General features: G+C 44.5%; 6 protein-coding genes across 7 annotated transcripts; 4 read left to right on the top strand and 2 right to left on the bottom strand.

Annotated features, from left to right (window-relative positions):
- The first annotated feature begins 54 nt into the window (after positions 1-54).
- On the top strand, positions 55-7774 carry LOC122626690 (menin). Of its 2 annotated transcripts, none has more exons than XM_043807050.1 (7): positions 55-909; positions 973-1134; positions 1200-1298; positions 1442-1769; positions 1966-2427; positions 2490-3301; positions 5204-7774. In XM_043807050.1, exons 4-7 carry the CDS (start codon positions 1502-1504, stop codon positions 5945-5947), a joined length of 2286 nt encoding a protein of 761 aa, XP_043662985.1. In that variant the 5' UTR covers positions 55-909; positions 973-1134; positions 1200-1298; positions 1442-1501; the 3' UTR covers positions 5948-7774. The 2 variants fall into 2 exon arrangements, with proteins under 2 accessions (XP_043662985.1, XP_043662986.1); XM_043807051.1 differs by having other exon boundaries at positions 1197-1298.
- Positions 3448-5182, bottom strand: LOC122611740. Its single transcript, XM_043785030.1, is given in 3 exon segments — positions 3448-4676; positions 4679-4900; positions 5128-5182. Coding segments are annotated over 3 exon segments (1410 nt in total). The 3' UTR covers positions 3448-3543.
- Positions 7775-8155: 381 nt separating the features above from the next.
- On the top strand, positions 8156-8628 carry LOC122625331 (probable 26S proteasome complex subunit sem1). Its single transcript, XM_043805446.1, has 2 exons — positions 8156-8358; positions 8411-8628. The coding sequence occupies exons 1-2, from the start codon at positions 8247-8249 to the stop codon at positions 8536-8538; spliced, it is 240 nt and encodes a 79-aa protein (XP_043661381.1). The 5' UTR covers positions 8156-8246; the 3' UTR covers positions 8539-8628.
- Positions 8490-10002, bottom strand: LOC122625324 (polyamine-modulated factor 1-binding protein 1). Its single transcript, XM_043805434.1, has 3 exons — positions 9641-10002; positions 9192-9564; positions 8490-9132 (listed from the first exon to the last, which is right to left on the bottom strand). The coding sequence occupies exons 1-3, from the start codon at positions 9939-9941 to the stop codon at positions 8619-8621; spliced, it is 1188 nt and encodes a 395-aa protein (XP_043661369.1). The 5' UTR covers positions 9942-10002; the 3' UTR covers positions 8490-8618.
- Positions 10003-10364: 362 nt separating this feature from the next.
- On the top strand, positions 10365-14387 carry LOC122626285 (dynein-1-beta heavy chain, flagellar inner arm I1 complex). The gene is made up of 6 exons (XM_043806482.1): positions 10365-10428; positions 10483-11181; positions 11268-11607; positions 11663-13181; positions 13241-13922; positions 14008-14387. The coding sequence occupies exons 1-6, from the start codon at positions 10365-10367 to the stop codon at positions 14385-14387; spliced, it is 3684 nt and encodes a 1227-aa protein (XP_043662417.1).
- A 675-nt stretch (positions 14388-15062) lies between these two features.
- Positions 15063-17272, top strand: LOC122620456 (UDP-glucuronosyltransferase). Its single transcript, XM_043797933.1, has 2 exons — positions 15063-15727; positions 15785-17272. The coding sequence occupies exons 1-2, from the start codon at positions 15063-15065 to the stop codon at positions 16635-16637; spliced, it is 1518 nt and encodes a 505-aa protein (XP_043653868.1). The 3' UTR covers positions 16638-17272.
- The last annotated feature ends 2 nt before the right edge of the window (positions 17273-17274 follow it).

Genomic DNA, 17274 nt, shown 5'->3' with positions numbered 1-17274 from the left:
CAGCCGAGTGCGAAACTTTGCAACACTGCTTACCCATTTCGGCACGTGCTGGGTGTGGACACACTGGCACGCAGCGAGGTAAACACAACGCAATATTTCGTCGGAATTTCACCTGGTTTTCACTAGGTCCGTCGCGCAATAAAACCGCCCAATTGGTCCCGAAATTACGGCACAGATAATGCGCGAATCAATTGGAATACGGCGCGATGAGATAATCGGTCGATTCGGGCGGCAAAAGGCAACTGCGTGTCAAGTGGAAAATAACTGAACGGTGGGTGGAGGGTTGACTTTCGTCAAACACGAAAACAAAAACAAAAACAAAACGCGCAGCCGAAAAACGGCAACAAAAGCGAGTGAGAGAAAGGTGCGAGAAATTCACCTGTCCCCGTGAGCCGATTAATTGATGACGTGGAATCGGACGAAGGACGCAGGGCCACAGGATATATACATATTTTCCAGTGCACATGCACATGCATGCTGCACACGCACGCACACACACACTTGCACACTCTCGCACACACACACAATAGCGCCAATGCAGAAAACCAGTTGTTTGGCCGTTGCTGTTGTTGTTGGTGCTGCTGCTGCTGCTGCAAATGAGAAGTGCAAGTGAAGCAGCAACAAAAATCCTGCACTTGAAGTACAAAGCGAAGAAAAGGAGAAAATAAATAAGCGGAAAAGGGCCGAGAAGAAGGTGCGACAACGACAAAAAGTTGTTTGTCAACTTGTTGCCAATGTTGCAGCCACAAAGTGGCTGGCTGTACAAACAGCAGCAACAAAAACCCAGCATTTGGCATCGGGCGAGTCCAGGCGAAAGTCCCAGGCCCTCGGCAGGATAATAAGGAGCACCCAAAACCGAAACCGAAAGCGACGAACAGGTGGAAAGGGCCAGGATATCCTGTCACTCGGGTAAGTTCCACTGTCCACTGCAACCATTGCTTCAGTTAATTCTTAATACTTTTTTTTTGGCAGCTTAAAATCAGGAAACTCTATTAAAGCACCTTAAATACAGGTGGTAAACTAAGATATCCATTTGATGGCATCAGGATCTTAAGAGTGATTCGTAAAAGATTGGAAAGTGGAAATCAAGAAAAAGATCAGGTTATTCCACGAATTTGGTGTTGTTCTATTTGGGTAAGTTTACAGTATTCTCTGGCTGAATTTTACTTAATTCTTCAATTCACGTTATTCTAAAGCAGGCTTATTGGTTAACTTGCCTAAACCATCCGCAACCCGTCCCAGAGCAAACTGGAAACGAATCTACTCCACCTTCACCAGCAGAAGGAAATCGGCTTGTGGTAAGAAAGGAATAATTCAGAGAAACTACAATCAATTTTACATCCTTAAAGCTATCCGTAAGAACACATATTTTCCCTTTCAGCTAAAAAATATTCTAGTATTATGTATTAAACTTTAACTAAGTTTCCATTCATATTTGCAGTGAAGGGACTTTTGTTCCAGTAAATCATTTCGGCAATTAAAAGGAACTCTGCCTGCAAGCATGTCCACGATTACCAGAAGCGCTAGTGCGAGTCCCATGGCCCTGAACGGCGTCATCGATGCCAGCCTGTTCCCCCTGAAGTCCACGGCCGATGTTATCAATCTGTTCCGTCGCGCTCTAACCTCTGGCATCGAGCCCGATCTCACCCTGCTCTCCATCGTGGTTGGCTACATCGAGCTGTCCTTGACGACGGGAGAGGCTGCTGCGCATGCCGCTCAAGCCGCCGCCGCCGCTGTCGCAGCAGGTGACATTAGTCAGGCGACGACAGGTGTGTATTGCGCCCCGCTCATCCGTTCATCACTCCCTACTACCTTTTACCGCTCGCGTTCACCGTTAAGCATTTAGCAAAGGGTGACCAGTTAAAACGGAAGCAATTGCCCGCAAATTGGAAAAGTTTCTGCTTTCTCTTTGGTGGCTTACTTCGAAATGGCAGTCAGTATTAAAAAATGTTATTTTAATTGCAGGTGGAAATGACATCATCATGGGCAACAGCGTCCCGTTTCCCGTTGTAACCCACGAACTGATCGCCGGCCTGTATAAGAAATTCCAGACGATCCTGTCGGTGGTCGAGAAACCCAAGCCCCACCGCCAGGCCACCCGAGAGGTGATCAAGAAGGTGTCGGATGTGATCTGGAACTCGCTGATCCGCAGCAGCTACAAGGATCGGGCGCACCTGCAAAACCTCTACAGCTATCTGTCCGGCAACAAGTTGGACTGCTTCGGCGTCGCTCTGGCTGTGGTGGCGGGATGTCAGTTGCTCGGCTACAAGGACGTGCGACTGGCCATTTCCGAGGATCATGCTTGGGTGGTATTTGGCCAAAAGCGCGTGGAGACAATCGAGGTGACATGGCACGGCAAGGGGAGCGAGGATAAGCGGGGGCAGGATATTCGTCCCGGGATCGAATCCGGATCATGGCTCTACTTGGGTAAGCTTGCCATTTACTAATGAAACTGAATGCATTGTCTAACATAACTTTACTTCATTTAGGTGGACTGGCGGTGGTTTGCGAGCGTGGCATGGAAGTGGCGGCCATCTGTGCCGCTCTGAATATTTCATTGACCTCGAACAGCGACTGCGTGGAGGTGGCAGAGCTTCAGCAGCAGCTGCTGTGGCTACTCTACGATTTGGGCCACCTCAAACGCTATCCGATGGCCCTGGGCACTCTCGGCGAACTGGAGGAGATTCATCGGACGCATCCGAGCATCAGTTGCGAGCAGTTATATCGCGAGGCCATTGAGTCGGCGAGGACTCACTACCGGAACCATCATGTGTATCCTTACACCTACCAGGGAAACTACTACAATCGATTGCTCAAGTACCGCGACGCATTTGCCGCATGGGCAAATGCGGCGGACGTTATTCGCTTGTATACGTACCAGTGTCGTGATGACGAGGAGATATACAAGGAGCTGTTGGACATTGCCAACGAGCTCATACCGTATGTGATGAAAACAGAGAGTTCAGGCCACTCAGCGAGAAGTATTCTCCGCGATTCTGAGGTTTTTGCCAATTTGTTGCGCTTCTACGACGGCATCTGCCAGTGGGAGGAGGATAGCTTGACTCCCATTCTGCATATTGGTTGGGCCAAGCCCTTGGTGAATAATATCACCAAGTTCGATTACGACATTCGGTCCCAGGTGGTCATCAAATTGCCCGAGGATCTGGAGGCGGAGCAGGCGAAGGCGGAACTCGCGAGGGCGGAGCAGGAAGCCAAGGAGGCTAAGGATAAGGAGTCGAAGGAAGCTGCAGGATCGGAGGCTTTGGAAGGCAATAACAACAGGCTTGTCGCCAAGGAAGAGGTAAGCAGAATTATTAGTTCACTTTAACGATTTTATTAAGCAATTAATTCCCAAATTTTAATGATCAACGAGTTTAAGTTTGAAATTGGAAAATAATAATCCTTGAAATTCGTTTTCAATCATTTGGAACCAACTTTCGAAATTTTTTGTATATTTTTTTTTTTCATAAAGTTAAGTATTAAAATCAAATTATTATCTGATGGAGATATTCGTCGATTGTCATGTATAAGCCATTTTAAAGGTCAGTGGCGCACTTTCGTGGATGTTTTACATTTTGAGGGTTTTATATTGGCCTCGCAACCGCATCTTTTGCATTGCACCTTAAAGCTTTTCTTAGACATATCAGATTGGGAATTGCAACTGGAATAAAGGGCATGCCTCGTCACATCTGTATCCTCTGAGCCAGGAGATGAAAATTCCATGCACGTCTGGAATTCCTTGCTATTACGAGGAGGCATTTGCCCAATGGCTGATCCTTCTACTTTCTGTGTATCTTTATCTATTGAGGTTCTACGCGGATGCACTTCTACCATATTTGGACTCTGCTGCAACCGTTTATTTATTTTGCAAACTGCAATCGATGGTTTAGTAGCGTATTTGGACAGTGTATGCTCCACATAAATCAACTTTCGTGTCAGCTGTTCATTATCCATCTGTAAGTCTTGTAGCTTGGATCGCAGCTCCCCAGTTTCCTGCTCATAACTCTTGCATAGGGCGTTCCCACACTTTAATTGATGGATTTGTGGATACTGTTTTGGAATTCCTGGGTCATTAGACGGTGCGCCATTAACTTTCTTTGCATTTTTGAGTTTTTTCGCTATCTGATTGTGCAAATAGCGTTTCTGGGCACTAAGTTCCAACTCATCCTCGCTTTCCGAAGGCAGGGAAATGTTCTTGCTTTCGGCGAGGAATTGCGAGGTCTTTGAGATTTTCTTTTTCTGCGATGATTTTGGATTTGGCTGATTGGTTTGCTTTTTCCGCTGAATATTTTTAAAGATGCCCGGTCTGGACACTTGAATATCTAGGCTATTTCGCCTTTCTAACCTGGCAGGATTTCTAGCATAATTAAAGACCATTGACTGACACTTGTGCATGGCATTCGTGCTGCCAGTTGAGAAGGAGGCTATCTCATAACTTTTGCATAGCCCGATTTGCGAGCCTTTTCTCGCCTTTTTGGCATCGTATTCCCTCCCAATGTCGTTCGCTTCAAAGAACTTGTACATCCAGTTGCAGAAGTCCACGTGATTGTGTCCCAGTATCAACTCATTAATCGGCAAGGACCGCGTTACTCGTAGTTTTTCAAAGCTATGGTTCAGAAATCGAAAATTTGCCTCGAAGTCGCTTCTGTTGCTCGTAAAGAACCTTACTTTTTGAATTGGATCGTCTCGGGGTAGAGTTTGTGCATTAGTTGGCAGTAGACTGCTCCTGTTTTGAGATCATCCAGGCCCCGCAGTTCACAGTCTAGGGTGTGGTTCACAAAGCTCAGCAGTTCCTGATGGAGACCACCTCGCTTTTGCGCACTACCACATTTTTCGCCATTGGTGGCTGATTTTGGGCGCTTTTGGGCAAAACTGCCATGGTACTTAATAGATGTTAAATCTGTTGATCAGCCGATGTCAGTTCTTTGAACTTTGGTTGGCAATTCGGCTACGAAATCGCATTGGTTGAGAGTTAGTAAAAGGTAATAAAGATTAATTATTTAAGCTTTGTTGTCAGTTTGCAGCAGTTCTTACCGAATCTGTGTTTAAGATATGTAGGTTGGGGGCTGGTATTGTGCTTGATTTTTCAAGGATTCTCAGATGGAAGAAAACAGGCTCACAACCTACCATGATTGTGGGTTTCCACTGTTGGATTCCAATAAATGATTTCCAAGTTACTCATATACTTCTCGCTCTTCGACAGAAATCGAAAAATTCGGAGCTACCGACTACCTTGGCCGATTTGACCGCTGCCTGCGGCGAGAAGATTCTCAATCCGGACTTCCTGCTCCAGGGCGGAGGACAGCCGTTCGCCGATCAGAAGCAACAGCCTTCTGGCGGCGAATCCGAAACTGCAGAGCTCCACAATAACAACAATAACAGCAACAGCAATAACAACAACCACAATTCGGACAAAAAGGAGGCCGCAGCCACCACAACTACGGCAACTACCACAAGCAATGGCAGCGGCACCTCTGGCCAGTTGCCCGCTTCTGGTGAAGCACAATCCCAAGTTCAACTAAATGAGCAACAGGGAAAACCACAGCACAAAGAAGCTAAAAAAGAGGAGACAAGCGACGACTACGATCCCTTCGAGATAATGCTCAAGCGGCCGGTCATCACCTTGTACAGCCAAAAGATGAAGGGCCTGAAGGATCTGCTGCTGGCCGAGAAGCTCAACACTCACGCCATCTCCCTCCAAGTCACCGCCCAGTCAGTGGCCTCGCGAAAGGTTCGGGGAGTGGAGAAACAATCGGCCACCATTTCGGCGACCATCACTGCAATCTCTTCCAGTTCCGGAGACAGTGTCCTGAGCGGAGTCGGTGGTGGAGGCGCTGTTGGAGGGGGCAGTGGTTCAGCAGTCACCGGTGGAGCGTCCTTGGCATCATCGTCCCTAGGAGGAGATTCTATAGCCGCCTCACGGCCAAAAAGAACGCGTCGCGAGTAATTCTCATTGTTGTATATTACGTATTGGAAAATTTCTTATTAATCATATGTCCAAGCTAAGGTGGTTCGATTTTTGTTGTGTGTCCGGCAACTTTCTAATCCAGAGTAGTGTGAACTCTTTATATTTTTTAAGCCTATTTCATTACAGCCAAACTGGAAAACTTTCCTATGAGCACAATGAAGTCAAAATACACTTCAAGAACTTACATTTTTAAATTTAAACTTAATAATTGCAGCTTGTAAAGTTTGTATCAGCAGAAAATTCGAACCACCACAGTAACCGTGCATATAATTTATAAGCTATAATATTTTTGATGTTCGATGTGTATTTATGTAGTTCGTAAGCGCGAAACGAAACAGAAATTAAGCCGTTATAGAACGCCTAGCGTTTTAAAAAGAAATTTAAAATGTGAAACACATACACACAGACATGTCCCAACAAACAAACATAGGCACACGAAACGCTAAGTTATGCTAAGTATTTATGATGTATTTTTAGCTGTTATACTTTAACTCTTATGTATTTATTGCTACAACTATGTGTTTTCCCATCAAGAAAGCTTAAACCTTTATTTTATTGTTTAAGCGTAACTTAATTGGTGCTCTTCTTTGAAAACGAAAGCAAAATATAGGTTCTGTGTTTGACTTCGATCACACTTTAAGGCAAAAATCCGAAATGATGTTTTTTTTGAACGATAACCGGACTGCTCATATTTATGTATTTACTTTAAAGCATTTTATTGAGGCTAAGCTGATTAATTTAACTCTATTTACACATATATCTTGTAATATTTAAGAACGCAAATCCTTGTTACGAACTGTTGACTTGAAGCAACAAAACAGTTGGCAAAACCGAATGGTAAACAAAAGAATACATATTTAACACTTCCTCTATATGTGATACAACACTTTTTCTAGAAAAGCTTTCATATTATCTTATAAAACTAAATAGAATTAACCACTCTCCACACACTGTAAACGAACACCACTTAAGTGGGCTGTCAGCAGCAGGACAGGCTATTGTTTAGGGATAATCCATAATCCGTAACCAAGTTGAATGTATGTCCCGAACCCACGAATGTGCCCCATCAACTTGTCGCCCCATTTACCTACAGCAATTACGGAAAAATCGGAGCTTGTAACAAATTGTTAAACGATGATAATAATTGCATTGAATTTAATTTGATTTGTGCGTAGAGCATCTGTGATGAATAATAATGTTTAAAGGATGGAGAAGGAGCGAAGTGGAGAGCCCAAAACCACACACAATACTGATCAACAATATTACTAATCAAATATAAGGTGTTTTATTCCTCGTATATAACATTAGCAGACTACAAATGTAAACACAAACGAAATCAAGCAAACTATTTAATTATGCAGATTTGCAGATCGCAACAACTAAATGTTAAATGTTGAACTGGAGTAACAATTGTGAACTCTCGATACCGAAACTAACAAAAAACAACAAAGGAGTATATATTTTGGCATACAAAATTTTTAACATTAAGTCAACTAAAGGCAGCATGCAAATTGTGAAATATGTTTTATTTTTTCTACATCTCGGACAGTACGAAAACCAGCCCAAAAATAGACAAAACTTAAAGTTCGCTATGCAATAAATCAAAAGGCAGCAATTCAAGAACGGAAACAATATGAAAACCTATACGCATATAACATATATATTTATTAATGTTAAAATATGGTACATTTTTGATCTAATTGTTTAAAATAGCCAACCAGCAGCAACAGTTAAATTAAATGTAGCTTAAAATCCAAATGCTCAATAATCCCTTTAGCTTGAAAACTAAATAGCCAGCCGTAAAAATGTTATACAAATCATTAAATGCATATAAAACAATTTTTAAGGGCTATAGCAAACCCGAGAAACTTGTAGACTTTAATTTATGCGAACACTCAAATCTTTCCGGTTTGTAATAGCCTGCATTTGAATTTTTAGGGGTGAATAGATTAAGCACAAATTGCTTAATTCTTTTTCTGGAAAAGGAAAAGTTTTATTATAATTATATATATATAAATTAGATTTATATAATATATAATATCCTCGAAAATTTTTTTTTTTTTTTTCTTATTTATGGTTTTGCTTTTTTCGAGCTATATGCTAGCCATGTCATCACTTTCGGGTGTCAATGGTATTTCTAAAAGTATTTTTCTAGTTCACTTTGGTATATTTTGACGGTACAGCTGCGGTCACACAATAAAAAGTGACTGGCATCATTTAGAAACAAAAAACGCGAATAGCGTCAAAAACATTGTTTGAATTAATCAAAGCACATAAAATGTCTGCACCAGATAAGGAAAAGGAGAAAGAGAAGGAGGAGACCAACAACAAGGGCGAAGACTTGGGTCTCCTGGAGGAGGACGATGAGTTCGAAGAGTTTCCCGCCGAAGGTTGGTCCCTGTAATGTGGTACATCGGCAGTTTCTAATAATTTTTATTGCAGATTTCCGTGTTGGTGACGACGAGGAGGAGCTGAATGTGTGGGAGGACAACTGGGACGACGACAACGTGGAGGATGACTTCAGCCAGCAGCTAAAGGCCCATCTGGAGAGCAAGAAAATGGAGACGTAAACCGGCACCGACCCCTTTGTTCAGTCCTAACCATAAAAACGAGCTGAGCTGTTTTGCAGTAATAGAATAAAATCAGTATATTAAGTGGAATTCATCTGCCAGTTTTGACCGAGAGCCTCATAGATTTGCTCACTTAACATGGCATACAGCTGATCTTGCCCCAAACTTCGCTGGTCAAGCTCGATCAAGCTATTACTTAGATCCTCCAGACGTTTCTTGCGATCCTCAACATCGACTTGCAGCTGCTTAAGTTCGTTATGCAGCTTGTGATTCTCGCCATCGTTTTCCTGCACTCTTTCCTCGTACCGCTGATCACAAAGAGCGAGTTCCTGCTTCTTGGCCTCTGCATCCTGAAGGCGCTTGTGATAATTGACCGTCCAGGTGGGCAACTGCTTCTCCACCGCCTCCAGCTGCTTGTAGCTCTCCTTGTAATCATCCACTTTGCACAGCGAAAGCACAGCCGTGGCCTTCTCTAAACCGGTGGCTATATGTTTACTGTTTTCGATTATCCGGCGGTGTTCATTCGTCTCCTCTTTTTTGCTGGCCAGCTCCGCCTTGCAGCTCTCGACATGCGAGGATGCGCTCTTAATCTTCCTGCAATGTTTGACATTTTCATAAGCAAAGAAACTATAGACTTGTTGGACAGCACTTACTCTCGCAGTTCAGTCACTTGACTGTCATCCACCACAAGCTGCTCCCAGTGACCGATACGTTTGTCCAGCTCAGTTTGCTGCTGTGCGAGAAGTTCCAGAGAGTTTTCATGCTCGCTGCAGGTCTTTTTCAAAGGAATAAGCTTTGCTTGTGTATCCTGCAAATCTTTCTTGACTTGGTTGATGGCCACTTCGCAATCCTCGGTCTTCTGACTGCATTGCTCCAGCTGTTGACTCTTGGCCTTCACCTCGGCTGTCAGCGAGTCCTTCAGCTTAACGGCCTCCTCTACAGGTCCCAGCACCTTCTTTTTGAACACTTTGTAGTAGGCCAGGTGGTTGAAAAGGTAGCTCAGGGTAGCCAGCGTTTTTTTAACAGCTACATGTTGAGGACATGAAATAGTTAATTGTGTTTAGATTCGTACCAAATTGAGAGAAATGCCTCAATCCCTCACCTGGTTTTATAATATCCACATAGTTGTAGGTCTTGTTGGGAAAGCTGATCTGGACAATGCGCTCCACTTGGCGGCACACTCGAATGAGGAAGACGCGCGCCTCCCGCGACGAGTGTCCGAGTTCGGTGCCAATCTTATAGGGCGGCTCCAGGCGAAAGCCGTAACAGCGCAGATAGTGCACCATGATCTTGGTGACAAATGGCTCGGTGGGATTGGCCAAGTCGCTCTGGCAAATGTTGATGTCGGGCATCAGACAGTTGCCCTGGTCCATCACCCTCTCGATTTCGGCTGAAAACGCCATTTAACCAGGAGTTTTAAGTTTTAATAGTAGTTTTTGAATGGAACGCCGCTGTGCGATCAGATTGGTGTGACCAAAGTCTGCTACCCCCGAAAAGCCCCAAAAAGGCCACCCCAGAATTGATATGGTTTTCACACTTTCAGTTCGACATCGGATAATCGGGATTTTGTAATTTTATGTAAAGGATTCGTTAATAAAAACCCTTTGTATGCAATTTTGAAATAAATACCAAGACAAAAATGAACCGTTACAATTCAAATTTTTGAACTGCAATAGCTTGGTATTTTTTGAAAGCGGCCGGAAATGCAGCTAGAAAATACTGCACTTGCTTAGCGCGAACCTAAGAAGTAACGGAAAGGCCGGCTTTTGGTTGCCATGGATTTTTATTAAGTTTTCTGTGCGTTTGGTGTGTGAAAACTCCGCGAAATGGCCTCCTCAAGCGCAGTAGAAGATGAGCATCTCACGGACTCCGATTTCACGGACGATGAGGGTGAGTTTGGGTCCGTATTTGCCCTACAGATATCCTTTTAATCCCTAATCCCAGAGCGCAGCGTGGAACCGCGCCAGGAGGAGCTGCGTCCGGAGACCCCGAAGCCATCCTATAGCGACGAGGAACTGAACCAACTGGTGGGCTACGTTCAGCGGATGAGTGTGTTGAGCTGCTTGGATCACAGGGACTGGAAGGAGGGAACACTGGACATCATCCGCGGCTGGCTCCTAGAGGTGCACGAACCCCTGCTGACCATCTACTACGACAGGGATGTCCTATCCGCCTGCTTGGGCTTGCCTGCCACATGTGTCTCGGATCTCAGCTACTTTCGCCGGGAACCGAATGAGATCTTCAGCGTGGAGGGATTTCACGATGAGATTAACTTTGGCACCTTGACGAGCGATGTGGATGGCTGCTTGATGGAGCTACTGGATCGCCTGTACGTCCCCTTCTTCCGGAACTATCTCGAATGGAACGCCACGGTGCGAAATCGTTTCTGTTCCAGCATGGACCGATTCCTGGCATTTCTCACCGGAATGCACCATCAAATCTCTGGGGTCGCCGTGATGTACGTCCCCTTTGTCATTAAGGAGCTGACGGCTGGTCATGTTGATAGGTATTTGGTCGGAAGCCTGGAGGGAATCGCTCTTTACTGGACCACACAGATTCGCACCTTGCTGGCAGACGACACGTTGACGGTTCCACATGATCTGGTCACCGTGCGGGATGAGTTTGAGTTCTGGGAATATCGCTGTAAGTTTAGAAGTGTTCATTTAAAGGTGGTGTAAATGAAGTTGATATATATCTATTTTACTTTCGTAATTTGTTATCCTTTTCAGATGAAGTCCTTCAAGGAATCAACCATCAATTGGCGCAATCGGATGTCCAGAAGGTGCTATTGCTCTTGCACAACGCCAATTCCGTGCACATGCCACAAATGGATGGACTTATTGAGAGGGCCAAGGAGGAGCTTCTTAAGTCTCTGTCGAATATTAAGTTCCTTCATCTGCTGATTGAACCCTGCTCCAAAATCGATGCGGCCACAAGCCCGGCGGATTTGACGAAACTTTTGCCGCGCATTATCCACCTCATACGTTTTATTTGGCTGAATTCGGAATACTACAATACAGCTAGACTAATTGCTGCATTGTTCCGGAATTTGAGCAATCAGATCATAAGGTACTTCTACACCAGTAGTTCCAAAGAAGATTAAATATTGGATTGCTCTTTGCAGATTCTGCACAGAGCAAACGAAGGTGGAGGAGATCCTCTCGGGCAAACCGCGTTTCGGCATTAGGATTTGCAACGAGGCCATTGAATGCTGCCTGACCTACAGAGGAATCTACGATACAATTGCAGTAAAGCTTGCCCAGAAACAGACCGAAATGCCTTGGGAGCTGGATGAGGGACTGATCTTCAACCACATCGATGCCTTTGTGGAACGGCTCAATGATGTCATTGACATATGCGAATCCATGATTGTATTTGGACGACTAGATGAAAACGGGAGCATACCCAAGCCCGTTTTCGGCGGCACTTGTGGCGAGGAGCTAGAGAAGATTGCGGCAAGTGTGGAGGATCAGTTTCTGGACACCTTGCACAAGCTACAACGCGACTCCCAGGCATATATCCTGAATGTTCATCGTTCAGATTGGTACGCGGACGTAGCTACTTTTCGCAGGGACATGCAGAAACTGGAGGAGACCATCCAGAGGCTGATTTTCAATGTATTCCAGCAAGTGTCCAATGTTGAGGAAACGTTGGAGGCTCTGCAATCCATGCTATTCTATTCGTACCGCCAGAGAGGAACACTGAGAAAAACATACCTAAAGGAAACGAGCAGACTGTGGAGAATGTTCTCCAAAGAAATGGATGCTACGTCGAGGAAACTGCTAGAGGAGCAAAGCCAGGAGTCCTGGCTATCAAAACACGTATCCATGGCTCTCAGCTACCGCATTAATCTCGAACGCCTGACTTGGCTAAGAGATCGCTTGAAGAACTCCGAATGGTTGCCGGCTGTACAGGAATCATCTCCAGCTTTGGCTAAATTTGACGCACTGCGTCACGAATTCCAAAAGGAAATTCGACTGGCCTACGAAGACTGGGTGGCCAAGTGTTGCGGCTTTTCGGGAGACCTTAGTCAGCGCTTGGATCGCTATCTGGTTGTACGTAGTAAGAAATTCAAGGGACTTTTGGAGTGCAATATCGATGCCTCCGTTCTGGAGCTGTGCGAGCAGGCCCAGCACTTTGAAAGGATGGGCTTTGCCATTCCCAACACAATGAAGAAACTTTACGAAAGATACGATACTATAAGATCCTTATACAATGGTATAATCAAACTTGCTTTGAGTCACAATCGCATTTTGGCTGTTCTCAGCGAGAGGGAACGGAAACTCTTTCGACCCCTGATACAAGCGTGTGATCGCCAACTTGCTCCTGGGGTGTTCAAGATAACCTACGGGTCCGAGTTCAATGAGGAATTCTTCGAAGACGGCACAGAGTTCATCGCGGAGTTCCAGGAGTTAGTGCTCATATTCAAGCGTGCTAATCGCGGCGTGGCCAGGATCTGTGAGAAAATCTGCGGCACTTGCCTGCTGCACTTTGCGTTTTCAGGCTCCGTGGATATATCTGTGTTCCAGCAACAGCTGTCCAGCACGCTGAGCTCCTCGGGTGACATCTTGAGGAGCTACTACAGCAGTGTAGTGGAGCTACTGTCAGCCTTTAGTCGGCAGTTTCAATCGGTGGATGATGAGGCAAGCATTAAATTTAATTGAATTACAATTTATTTTTATCCGATTGATTTTCATGCCAGATGTCTACTGAGTGGATTGCCTATGTGAACGATATGGATGACATGCTAGCCAGTTCCTTAATGACCAGTGCTCGTGGTTCGCTGAGCAAGCTCTACGAGGCGCTGCATTGCGATGAGGATATGGCATTCGCCCCCATTATTGTCGTCGAATCGGATGTGAAAGATGGTCGTATTGTCTTTACTCCCGACATGGAGGCCATTGGAGGTATGATCAATGGAATCGTGGATAGCATACGCAGCATGCTGGATCAGTTTCCACGACTGGGCTATAAGCTAAAGCTCCCCAAGAAGCAGCAGCGCCAGGGATTCGCCAGCGTGTTTCGGGAGGATCAGGAGTGCTCAGAATTGATGAGAAGCATTCAAGCGGAGATCGGCATTCAGCGAGAGGAGCTAGCTAAATACGAATCGGTGTGGAATAAGAATCGTGTCCTTTGGGAGATGACGGAGGAGGAATTCCGCCAGCGCCTGATGTCTAAATCTCGGACGGCTGGCGTCTTTGAGGGTGGCATCGAACACTACAGTGCCCTGGCGGATGATGTCATCTTCGAGGATGCCATCACTAACGTGTACTTTATCCTGATCAATCAGAATGCACTGAAGAGCACCATCCTGGATTGGATCGAAAAGTGGCAGGCTCTGAATATTAAAATGCTGCTGGATCATGGCACCAATTTGATGAGAGGTAAGTGCTTCATACTTACTATCCATTATTTGGAGAAGGTATGTAGATAAGAACTATCACCTATTTTATATTTTTCTTTTTTTAGCCGTCTACCGATATATGCGGCACAACGAGCGAAATGTGATGAAGGTTCCGCGAACCATACGTGAAACGGTGGCTGCCAAGCAGCTCTTTGAAAAACTCCTGAAGGACGTGCCAGTGAAGCAATCCGCATTTACTCCGATGCTGGAACTCTTTGTGCTCCTGCACAAGTACCGGGTGCAGCTCAGCGAGAAAACATTTGAGCAGGTGATGGGACTGGAGACGGCTTGGCTGCACTACCTCCAAGTGCTGGAGGAAGCGGATGAGATGCTGGACAACGAGGACAGTGAGGCCAAGTTGCAGTTGGCCAGACACGCTGAAAAGTTCAAGTTGATATTAAAGGAGTTTCTGGAGGACTTCTACTCCAAATTGCCCAAGAAATAGGAGGATATCCCAGTCATTGCTTATAAAAGTTATTTTGGTTATAACTATTACCTTAGGTACGAATTAAGCAACTGTCTCAACACTCTTGTAATCAATTTACTTACTTTAAATTTAATTTTGTTACAAAGTTTCCATTAAATATTTATTCCTTTTGATACCATATTACCATCTGTCATATGAAAAATGCAAATTATATGTAAGCAATTTTTCCACACGACTTCTCATTTTTTCCCATTTTCAATTAGAATGCTGTTAAAGCAAAGACCGCAAATAAACTGAAATCCTAGTGTGATTAACTTTTTTGTTCATCGAGCGTTGATGTGCGGTTTACTTTAATTAATCGCTGTGTTTAACGACTGCGCGAAACATATGGAATATCAATGAACTAAGTGAAACATAAAAGCAAACATTTCAAAAATTATACGATAGCTCTACCTTGTTCTGGATTTAAAACTTAAATATAAATTATAGTTTACCTATACTTTTAATTACCGTGCTCTCCGATTTTGTTAAACTTATTAATGGCTCGAACGGGCCAGCTCCGTGACGCCACGGGTTTCCATTTGGTGTCGTTTGGTAACCAAATTACTTGTTATCTTTTTGATTGATTTATGGTGAGTTCGTGCGACTGCGCTAATTAGCTGTTAATGTGAATTTGAGTCGGGAGCTTCAGTCATGAAGCGGTCGCCGGTCAGTTTGTCACTTCAATGGATGGGCTACACAGGCATTTTCCTGCTGTGGCTGTTGGCTGATAGCCCAGCCCCGGTGGAGTCCCATCACATTTTGGGTGTCTTTGTCAATGTGCACCGGTCGCAGTTAATGGTCCATTTGGCGGTGTGTCGGGCTCTGTTGCAGAAGGGTCACCACTTAACCCTGGTCACCACATTGCCGCTGGAGGAGCCAGAGATTCGGGGGAATGTGTCACACGTTTTTATTCCCTGGAAGCAGCCAGCAGAAGAGGGATCCTCCCCAGATCTTATTCGACGTCTGGAACGGATGTTTAGGCGGCTGGAACATTCTGGAGATCTGCTGGATCTGCCGGAGTGGAAGGCGTTTCTCAGCAGTCCACCTAGAACTCCCTATGATCTCCTCCTCTTGGGCTATCATTTCAACGATCATCTGCTGGGAGTGGCTGCACATTTCAACTGTCCGGTGGCTATAGTTTCCACCCAACAGCCAACCGGATTCGTCAACAGCATCATGGGCAATCCCGAGGAGCGTTGGTATGTCCCACAGCCCTATGATAGCCACCAGCGGAGTGGAATCTCAGCCAGCGTGTTTGGAATTTGGGAGAAATTCATGGAAATTATGGCGAGGAGAGTGCTGGCAAGGATCTACAGGTATGTAGCTGAAATAGTTGCATGCAAAAATGAGATCCATTGTGATTACCTTTTTAGTTTGCACTTTCCCGAACCACGATACCCTAGTTTTGAAACCATGCGCAGATCGGTGGCTCTGGCTTTAAGTAATCACCACATGATCAGCGAGGGTCCCATAGCACCATTAGTCCCCAGTATGGTGGACATAGGAGGTATTGTGCTAGAGCAACAGCTAAACAAGACTCCTCTGGAAATATCAGCTGGCAATCGATCTCTCATCATCTTCAGTTTGGGCACTCGTTTCACTTGGCGCAAGTCAACTGACGAACTAGTGCAGACTTTCACGAAAGCTTTTGCTCGGTTTCCGGACTATGACATTTACTGGACTTACGATGGACCCAATGGAAGTGCCATCAGTTTGGATTATCCCCATTTGAAGGTCGCCAAGTGGTGGCCCCAATCCCAGTTGTTGCAAAGTGGCCGGGTTCGATTGTTCATCACTCATGGAGGAAAAGGAAGTATCTCGGAAGCTCTTTTCTATGGAGTGCCCATGCTGGGACTACCTTTAATTGGGGATCAACGCGCCAATCTCCAGAGAATGCAGTCAAAAAACTGGGGACTGACTTTATCCACTCACAATCTCACGCACTCGGAACTAGCGAAGGCCATTTCTAGAATCATGAGCAATTCCAGCTACACTGAAACTATATTGAAAGCTTCTCAACTGTATCGCGATCGTCCAATGAGTTCCAGTGATTTGGCCACGTATTGGATCGAGTACATCGTTCGACATAGAGGAGCTAAAAATCTGTACAATCCCGCCAGGCAACTTAATATGATCGAATATCACTCCCTGGATATTTATTTCATAGTTTATGGGTTCTTAATTGTAACGATTGCCATACTCAGAAAAGTAAATCGCTTGCTGTGACTAGAAGTATTTTTATTGCATACAAAATTATATTAAATAAGTAGCTAGGAGGTCAACTTAATCGACAATAACTTAAGTACACTCGAATGTTGTTTTTCAATACTTCTGATCGGAACTTGGGAATCTGTTTAATTTATTTTTCAAGAGGACCGAAAATTACAGTTGCTTGAGACTTTTTTATGAATGCGCTACAGTGATTGTGAATTCGACAGATTCTTACGATTTTAATAAATTATAATTAAAACACTGTAGCCATTTCAGATAAAAGGCCGAAAGAACCAATACTTTCAGTTCCCAATGTCTGATTTTATCTAGTTTCACTGGCATCTTACACTCAGCTTAATTAAAAGTACATTTTAAGTTTATGTTCTGTAAAGTAATCACTTGGTCCAAATAGTAATTTGAATCGGTCTTTAATATTATAATATTATTACTCGTAATACTAACAACCAAACGTAGTATGCCTTTAGTTTGCCCGCTTATCCAAACGATCAGTTCTGGATTTCTTTGTTCTATGGCCATCGCGTATCTCTAACCACAGTGTTACTTCCATAGCACGAACTTGCATCATTACTGGGGATAGAAATCTTCTTCTGAACCAGTGTTATACGATACATATATATAGATTTCAGCTCGT

The sequence above is a fragment of the Drosophila teissieri genome, chromosome 2L (assembly GCF_016746235.2).
Source record: "Drosophila teissieri strain GT53w chromosome 2L, Prin_Dtei_1.1, whole genome shotgun sequence".
NCBI lineage: Eukaryota > Metazoa > Arthropoda > Insecta > Diptera > Drosophilidae > Drosophila > Drosophila teissieri.
The sequence above is the reverse complement of the archived record's forward strand: the minus strand, read 5'-3'. Positions and strand labels throughout refer to the sequence as shown.